We start from the raw sequence: 9,088 nt of genomic DNA, 5'->3' as shown, positions 1-9,088 counted from the left end.
AATTATTGACACAGCAGCCATATTATTGTTTTGATAATTGCATAAAAAATGTTAAAACAGCTCCAACAGCATATACACAGTCCAGAGGTCCAGTTCAGGGAGTCCAGTTAGCTGAGATGGAGTTACAATCTAGCATCTATGCCCACCTGTCCATCAAAGAGGCAACACCCTAATGTAACTTTAAGTATTAATACAATTTCAATATGTTAAATATTAACCTCCCTAATATGTGCTTTTAAAAACAAGACTATAATACAAAGTTGAATAAAAAGCAGAGGACCGATAATAGAGCCGTGTGGAACTCCACAACCTGTCAGAAAACTACATCAAATCAGGCTGTAAATGGGTTTATATCTGCAGTAAAGTTGGACAGTATAACGTGAGTCTATGCTGACTGACTCACTGCTTCAAGTGGATGTTAGAGGAACTGCACGTGCCTTTTTTCAGCACTGGAGGTTAATGCTTGGTTAACAGTTCAATTTAATAATGCAGGTCTCTCCACAGAGACGCCGACTGACCGATTACAGCTCAGCGGGTTACAGGACTGATGTTTTAGAGGTTTAAATGAGTGGATGTTTGTGTGCTGATCAAATCACTTCCTTGTTTTTTTTTTTACTTCCCAGGTGAGTGAGAGAGAGTGACAGAGAGGGGGAGGGGTCGGGCGACTCTCTCACTCAACAGTGACAGTGAGAGAGGAAGCTGCCAGCAGGCTGGGAGTGGTTGGGTGTATAAAAGACAACTCTTCTTCCTTCTTTCTGCATTCGACTGCTCTCTCCCCTCTTCCTCACACCCAAGACTCTACCTGCACAGGTAAGCTAGCGAGCTGTCCCACCTCTCTCTCTCTCTCTCTTTCACACATAGCTAAAGGTAATATTGATTTGGTGCTTGTGAATCGAGGTTATTGATCAGTGTGTGTGTTATTGATCAGGATGTCGTGGCAAGGTTATATTGATAACTTGAAGACGCCCGACCAGAGCGGGACGTGCCCGGTGTCAGAGGCAGCCATCTGTGGAATCACAGCTGGGCAGGAGAGCGTTTGGGCCAGCTCACCCGGCATCCAAGTCACGGTACACACAAACCCACACTGTTCCTCTTCCTGCCTCTACAAACTGCTAAATATATGTAAAAAAAAAGTCCACTTCCTCCTTTAAAGCTTCTGCCAAGAGTTTTCAAACAACCTCACACTCAAAAACTTGCTCAGACTGGTGACATCAACCTGCACAAACTGCCACTCCTTTGGCTCATTTTCTGTTGCTATGAGAAAATTTCTTGGAAACAGCTTCTTATTTTGCATGTCCGTGTCTTCTTCTTGAGCTTTGGGTGTGTTCAGTTTGTTGCCTGTCTAGCTCACTTCCCGCTCTCAGTGCTGTGTTCAGGTGCTGCAGGAAAACACGTGTGCCATACAGGTTTTTTAAAAAAAGTCAGAAATTTAAAGCTTGGCTTCAAAGGGGAAAGTCACTGAGCAACAAGATGACAATTCTCAGCTCATTGGCTTCTTCCCTTAGCTTTTAATTTTTAAAAGTACAAAGAGAAATGTTTTTTTATGTTTTTTTTTTTTAGTTTTGATCTTAGTTCAGGTGTAGAAACAACTTTTCAGGAGTTCAGGAGATGTGTTTAAACTCCCTCGTTTTAACTTTTGCCAGAAAGCACAAACATGCTACAGTACATGTAGTTTTCTGGAAATGGTGGTAATTATAACTGGAAATAAAACACGTGCTATTAAAGGTTTTTAGGTTTTATTTAATTTCCATAAAATAATCTTTCAGTGTGACAAAAAACGTTTCACCTGAGGTGCTCGTTTTTCTACACATTTTGGAAAATGGAAATGGAAAAAGATGAATGCTAATGTCTCAGAGCAGGCTACGTAACGGTTGTGAGCTTCCGGTAGTTTCTGGGTGTTTGTGCTGTGCGTTTGCTTTAACTACCTTATAAGGAGACAATGCCGAAAAACAGCGAATACAGGAAGACGAGACGATCACTTCTTGTTTCTGAGACACACACACACACACACACACTGAGGTACGGAGTGGAGTGTTGCACAATGTCTCAAACACACACACATGGACACACACGTCTGCAGGATTTGTCTTTTTTACAGTTTGTAAACTTTAAATTATAAAATTAAAGAAGTTCGTTCCTGCTTTTAAAAACACTCTGTGTGCATTTGCGTGGGTTTGTTACACTCACTAGTGGGCTCCTCTCTGATTGGCTGATGTTTTTTGGGAAGTGGTTTTGCCTGTGCAGGCAGCAGCGTGTGCATTTTGGTGTGTGTGTGTTCATGTCTTGACTTGTCGTCCTCACATTCTTTCCTCCTCGATCTTCCTGCAGCTCCCTTCACTTCTCAGAAAAGTCTCCACAAAAACAGAGCGATGGTTAAATCTCACGTGTGAGCTCAGAAACCTGCGGAGCAAAGCTGACAGAAAGCAGGAAGTGTGAATTCAGTTACACGTGAGGCTGAAGCCCGAGCACATCTGAGTTTAAATCAAAAACAGTTGGCGGTGATCAGCTTTGAATCAGACGCTGTGCAGGTTTGTTAATTAAAGAAGGCCTCAGAAAGAGGAAGTCATGCTAAATCTAAGCATGTCAGGTTCATATGTGTAAATGGAGATCTAACGCAGACTGCGTTTAAAGCTACAATGCATGTACTTCCTGGTGAGTTTGAAGGCACTCGAGGCCTCCTTCCTCTCTGAGCCTCACTCATAAAACATGTTTTCTGAGAAATGAAGTGCAGTGAAAACTTTTCCTTCTGAGAAGAAACACTTCAAAAGGTCAAATCTGTCCACGTACATGACAGATGTGAAACTAGCTGTCATCACAGTTCATGTGATTCAGCTCTGCTGCTTCAGAGCAAAGTGCAGCGACAGTTTCTTTGACAGCAGCGATCACGTTTTATTTCTGCAAGTCAACACTTCAACTTCTTCAACCGCATCTCAACTTTCAACAAATACATTTGATTAATAATTTCATTTCAATAATAAAACCAGACTGAAATCCAGAAAAAAAAAAAACAGAAATCCAATGCAGTCCCATAACAGTGTATATTATTATATACTATGATAATAATCTTTTATTTTTAATATAAAAACGTAAAGTAAAGCTTTTCTTTTTATTAGAATTATTGATTATACTGTATTTTTTTATTTTTCTGATTTAAAATAATCTAATTAGCAGTATTAATGATGCAGTTAATAGGTAACTGAAACACAGGATTATTTAATAGATAAATCAATACCTGAACCTATAAATGTGATGCAGTCCTAAAACCACATTAGATCATTTTTAATTTTCAAGTTAAAAGAATATATATATATATATATATATATATATATATATATCTCACAGATGCATAATCATGAAAAAATGACTTTAATTGTGATAAATGCATTAAATGAAAACATTTCTGTGACCTCAGAGCTGGTAAAAACACTCTGATTAGTGGATGGTGTCTGAACTAGGCCAGTGAGTCAGCTGTGTCAGTGTGACACACTAACAAAGCTCAGACAAACCAGTAAAACCAGTATCAACAGGCGGCGCAACAAAGTTATTATTTGTTCCGATTCCAGCTGGAAACACACAAACCAATGAGCAAGAATGTCGTTTTTCTCTCTCTCACTTCCTACTCTGCATGCTCACAATGGTCACACCACATTAAATCATGTTTCAATGACTTTAGCTTCCTATTCCGACGCTTGTTTATGATCCTCCGCACACAGCGGCTGCTTTTTTATTGTGAGATTTAAATAAACTCAGGCTGTAAAAGGAGAAGAGCCCATGCTGGTCATGGTGGGTACTTCAAGGTGGCTGGGAATTTGGAGGACTCAGTTAAATAGATCCACTAATCTCTATCTGGCCTCTCCCTTAGAGATAGGGTGAGAAGTTCGGCCATCCGGGAGGGGCTCAGAGTAGAGCAGCTGCTGCTCCACATCGAAAGGAGCCAGCTGAGGTGGTTCGGGCATCTGACAAGGATGCCCCCTGGGCGCCTCCTGGGTGAGGTGTTCCAGGCATGTCCCACCAGGAGGAGGCCCCGGGGCAGACCCAGGACACGCTGGAGAGATTATATCTCTCGGCTGGCCTGGGAACGCCTTGGTGTTCCCCCGGATAAGCTGGAGGAGGTGGCTGGGGAGAGGGAGGTCTGGGCCTCTTTGCTTAGGCTGCTGCCCCCGCGACCCAGCCTCAGATAAAGCGGATGAAGATGGTATGGTAATCTCTATCTCTCGCTCTGTTTCCCTTTTTTAGGTCGATGAGATCAAGAAGCTGGGTGCTAACGACCGGTCGAGCTTCGCTCAGAATGGCGTTCACATCGGTGGAGTAAGGTGCCGGCTGATCCGAGACCAGATGGACGTTGACCCAGTCTTTGCGCTGGACCTGAAGACCTCAGCAGACGCCGAAGGAAACACATTCAGCGTATGTGTCGGAAAGGCAAAAACAGGTAAGATGTTCCCGTTGACTCAGCACATTTTTATCCTTTGAATTCACTCCAAATCTCTGAGGCTGACACGCTCCTGCTTTCTGTCTGTCTCTACAGCGATAGTCATAGCCAAGGGCACGAAAGACGCCTCTGGTGGTCAGCTATCCAGCAAGGTGTTCAAAATCGTTGAGTACCTGAGGAAGGCTGGTTATTAGGACAAGACAGTCACCTTCACCACATGAGATGGATGCCACCTCCCGCCTCCCTTCCCCTACCCTCCTCCCTGTGTTTCTACATCTGAGCTTCTTTAGTTTTTTGTTTTTTTTTTAAGTCATTTTCAATCTTCAGGTGTGTTTCCTGCTGTAGAGATGAATCAGTGTTTTCTCTGGTCTAAGTTACCGTGTGGTAGCTTTTAACCTGAGAGTACACCTCATGTTTAACGCAGGAACATAGTGTTACCATTATTTTTCTACAGTGGCGATTGACCAGCGTCCAATCAGAGCTCTGTGAAAACTGATTGCACACTTGAATGAAATAAAAACAAACATGGTTATACTTACATTGTGAGGGTGTCTTTATATGTGTGTGTGTGTGTGTGTGTGTGTGTGTGTGTGTGTGTGTGTGTGTGTGTGTGTGTGTGTGTGTGTGTGTGTGTGTGTGTGTGTGCTTCAAATGTTTTCTACAAACACCTCTTCTTCAGGGGCTGATTTACTGTGCGACACACAGCTAAAAAATAAGACAGCCTAGTGCACTCATATACGCGCATCACACCTAATATTTGATTAAATATGCCACAACAAGTTGTAGTATTAGTATTACGTACAACTCCTTGTTAGAGCTTATATAGTGTTTAAACAATACACGCACTTGTCTTTCTGTATAAGTTGGGCCCATATTGACTCACTGCCTTATCAAGTCTCCTGATCTAAACCTGAACCTCAAAGCCATGTTTGTGTGTTCAAAGAGTGCTCTGAAGGAGAAAAGGCCAACTTTTCCATAAAATACAAAACTTCCTCTTCATACATAAATATCATCACATGCTGAATGTCTTCATTATTCTGGTTTAAAACCTGCACAGGTATGTGTGCACACATCCAAATTGCTTTTTGTACACATTAACATACTGGCTTGTCAAGTCCAAAACTAATTGACTCCAAAACCAGATATGAGCCCTCACACCTCCCGCCTCCCTTCCCTTCACACTCTACTATGAAGCAGAAAAGGCTTTTGTGGCTTTATAAAAAAGGATGAAAAAATGCCCTCCACCTCAAAACCAGGCCAGACTGAATTTGTTTGTTTTCCCTGTGCTTGTTTGGGTTCTCTAGGGGAACTACAGCTTCACCCACAGTCCAAAAACACGTGTGTTGGGTTAACTGTGGGTGTGAACATGACAATGACTGAAAAAGATTCTCATAATGTAGAAACATTCGCATTATTTTGGAGTCAAGCTAAAAATGGCTCTCACAATGAAAACTGTACAAGCCCAGACATGTGTCATCCTACACATGTGTGGGCACATGTTAACCTAGAGGGTTATCATGGCTCTTTAGTCTTTCAAAGGCATGAGGACTCTCTGAAATATCCCTATAATGTAAAAATGTGCTCTTATTTTGATTTAAAAGTAACATAGTAAAAATATACCAAGCATAGCCGCCCACAAATGACTTTTTCTTCTTGAACTCACCCTTTAAATATGATCCCATATGCATAAAGATCCTTATAGTTCTCCCAGAAACCTTGTTAGCATATCAGCACAGACAGCTTAAAAGTAATGTAGAGGAAAACTAAGCAGAAGAGGAATAAAAGTCTTACCTCAGTGAAGAGGTGTGGCTAACTTTAGAGCTTTGTATGATGCACTCTTTCAAATAAATTTTTATTTTAAGGCAGCTGAGAATATCATCTAATTGAAGAAACGGGAAAACATACCTTAGCTTATAAAATGTTTGAAAACACAGACCAAACACACTAGTACTGAATGTGCTTTATAGGGACCGATCGGCTGACCTCTGACCTGTAGACAAGAGCTGAAATGCTAAAAACTGCAGTTCCTGTAATGTCCACTCGGGCCTCCAACAGTAATTCAGTCCCCATGATCTCCCAAGTTAAAATGTCCAAACGTAGAACTGAAGTAAACATGTTTGTACAAGATGCCCAAAAAGGCTGATCTCTGTGCCCGTGTGGTGCACTCATTCAGTCCATGGACGCGACTTTATAACCCTGCAAGATGGCATAAGGTCATAACTTAGCACTCCAAACTCTCATCCAAACATGGCCACGCCTGACTCTAAAAAGATCAACATGGCACCAGCCAAAAACCCTTACAAACACTCTGCTGTTCACCTTTTAGTTGGAGACCTTTGTAAACACGAGTCCCCACAGGTGTATAAAAACAAACATCTGTGTATGTGGTTAAAAGGCAACATAAATTATTACTGCTAAGAGTAGTACAACTAAAAGTGGTGTTATTGAAATATAAAATTGTGAACTTCTAGTGCAACATGTGATTTTGTTGCTATAGTACTGCAGCCCCCTCGTACTGCTGCAGAACTACAGTTACACGTCACGGTGAAGTTAAGCGACAAACTTCCACTTTACTGACACAGACAGTACGATCAAATGCTGCAGGAGAACTTACACTATGTGTCATATACAGAGTGTGCCCCTCCCCCACCACTCCAGTAAAGTGCAGTTATATTTAGTAAAGGCACCGGGGACGCTGGACAGGCCGCCGTGTAGACACTCGGTGTGTGTGAAGTACAGTTAAAGGTGAGCGTAAAGGGTAAGGTGTGTGTGTGTGTGTGCTGGGGTTACTGCCCTTTGCAGTGACTGCTGAGCTGGTCTCACATTTCCCCTTTAGATGAACTTTAACCTTCTCTGTGAGCGTTAGGGACCATCACTCTTGTTCACCCCACAGCATAACAGTCATTCAGCACACTGAGAGTAAAACTGGGCCCCACAAAAAGACTTTTTCCCCTTCATTCTTGTGATGTTTTGAGCTAATTTGTGCCTTTTTTCACTGGATTATGGTAGAAATGTAAACTTTTGTTTCCTTTGTGGCTTTTGTTTAAGAGGAAAGTCCTCTGTGAAAGTTCATGTCACACCAGTTCGCACAAATGATGAACGAAATCGTTTCATTTAATCAGTCTGCTGGATTTCAACAGTTGGGCTGTATTTTGAAACCTTTCTGAACTCGTACCTGTGTTCAGTGATCAGCTGCTGCAGCTGCCCGTGTCGCCATGCACCTGTGAGTCAAAGAGGCCACGCCTGTAAAAATGCAAACTTTAAGCTTTAATGCAATTTAAATATGCAGATACAGTCGTTAAACCTCACCAGTCTGAGCTTGTGTACCTGAAACGACTGCAGGTTTCCGCTGCTGTCAACCAAAGAGACACGTTTTCTAATCACAGATGGGACTGAAACACTAAACCAGGAAACCACTGAGGTGTAAACACCTTTAACATCTTTGCATTTAAGCACAATTAAATCAGGTACACACAAAAAAGACACATAAAAAAAGCAGAAATCAAATGGGAATTTAAGAGGTTTCAGGTTTTTTTTATTATGTGTATTTTTTAATGAAAGTCAGAATAAGAAAAACCTCTTTGCCCTTTAAAGATGAGGGACATAAAACAGAGTTAAACTGGGTAACTTTTACTTAAAAGTAATCGGTCTAAACAGTTGGAGTGCCCTCTGAGACGAAATAAACGCCTCTTTTTATTTAGCCTCCACATGCTCAGCACACTGACGGCTTCCTCAGAGTAAAGGCCGTCCTCTCTGTCATCAGGGATTTCGTTTCTTTAGGTTTTCCTCTGAATAAATATTAAACCTTAACAAACTGCTTATTTGACAAATTAACATGTGATGTTTTCCCTCAGATGAGCCGGAGCTCTGGGGTTCTGTGAGCGCCACAGTGATTTTAAAGTTTTAGATTAGATCATGCACACAGAGCCACATTTGTTTAACGATTCTTGTGTTTGAAAGCATTAAATTAAACAGTGATGATAGCACTCGAGTGTTCGAGTCGCAGCACTTCCTGGATTCAAATCGTCTCTGCAGATATAAAATCAAAGAGCAGTTCCTTTTAAAGCAGCACAGCCGGTCCTGATTCTTATTTATTATTACTGTTAAAGAGGTGGTTTTATACATTTCTTACATTATTTTCAGACTTTTCCATTTCATTTTCATTATTATTATGTATGTATTTTGTTATTTACCTGAGCTCTCCTGCCTTTGCTTTGTGTGTTGCAGGCTGTGTTTAATGTTTTGGCTGCAGTAACACGGGCACTTAATGACTTTTGGGTTAAATAAAGATTATATCACACTGTTGGTCCAGTGCATCCATGTCCCCTGAAGTCTTTAAGCTCTTATTTCAGAGCAACTGACGGACAGAAACATTCATTGTACCCGAGTTTAAAGACTTCCTGGATTGTGTTACGCTGCTGGTGATTTTCCTTTTGACTCTTTGGGAAGCACTAGAAATGTGTGTGTTCAGGAAGTATTTACATATCTGAGCATGTTACACTAGGACTGCAGTCCAAACTTACACAGCCTCAGATTAAGGCTCTTATAATTATGTTTGGAGACGGCAAACAGCAGTGAGGATCTGATGATTAACTACAGCCGGGAGGTTTTTCTGTTTGCCTCCGTCCTGTCACATGCACACACTCCCTCCTTCCTCCT

The 9,088-nt window shown here is 41.6% G+C and overlaps 1 protein-coding gene across 1 annotated transcript; it reads left to right on the top strand.

Moving 5' to 3' along the window:
• The first annotated feature begins 657 nt into the window (after positions 1 to 657).
• Positions 658 to 4,967, top strand: pfn1 (profilin 1). Its single transcript, XM_085387057.1, has 4 exons — positions 658 to 810; positions 929 to 1,067; positions 4,237 to 4,429; positions 4,526 to 4,967. The coding sequence occupies exons 2-4, from the start codon at positions 930 to 932 to the stop codon at positions 4,621 to 4,623; spliced, it is 429 nt and encodes a 142-aa protein (XP_085243183.1). The 5' UTR covers positions 658 to 810; position 929; the 3' UTR covers positions 4,624 to 4,967.
• Positions 4,968 to 9,088: the final 4,121 nt, after the last annotated feature.

Source organism: Rhamphochromis longiceps, linkage group LG3, assembly GCF_057381845.1.
Source record: "Rhamphochromis longiceps isolate RC_006_pf linkage group LG3, R_longiceps_female_GT1.1, whole genome shotgun sequence".
NCBI classification, from domain to species: domain Eukaryota; kingdom Metazoa; phylum Chordata; class Actinopteri; order Cichliformes; family Cichlidae; genus Rhamphochromis; species Rhamphochromis longiceps.
Note: the sequence above shows the minus strand (reverse complement) of the source record. Positions and strands in the feature narration are given on the sequence as shown.

Coding starts and splice junctions, on each gene's coding strand:
- pfn1 (XM_085387057.1), top strand. CDS start 930: ATGTCGTGGCAAGGTTATATTGATAACTTGAAGACGCCCGACCAGAGC. Junction 1,068..4,236: donor CACCCGGCATCCAAGTCACG/GTACACACAAAC, acceptor TCCCTTTTTTAG/GTCGATGAGATCAAGAAGCT. Junction 4,430..4,525: donor TGTCGGAAAGGCAAAAACAG/GTAAGATGTTCC, acceptor CTGTCTCTACAG/CGATAGTCATAGCCAAGGGC.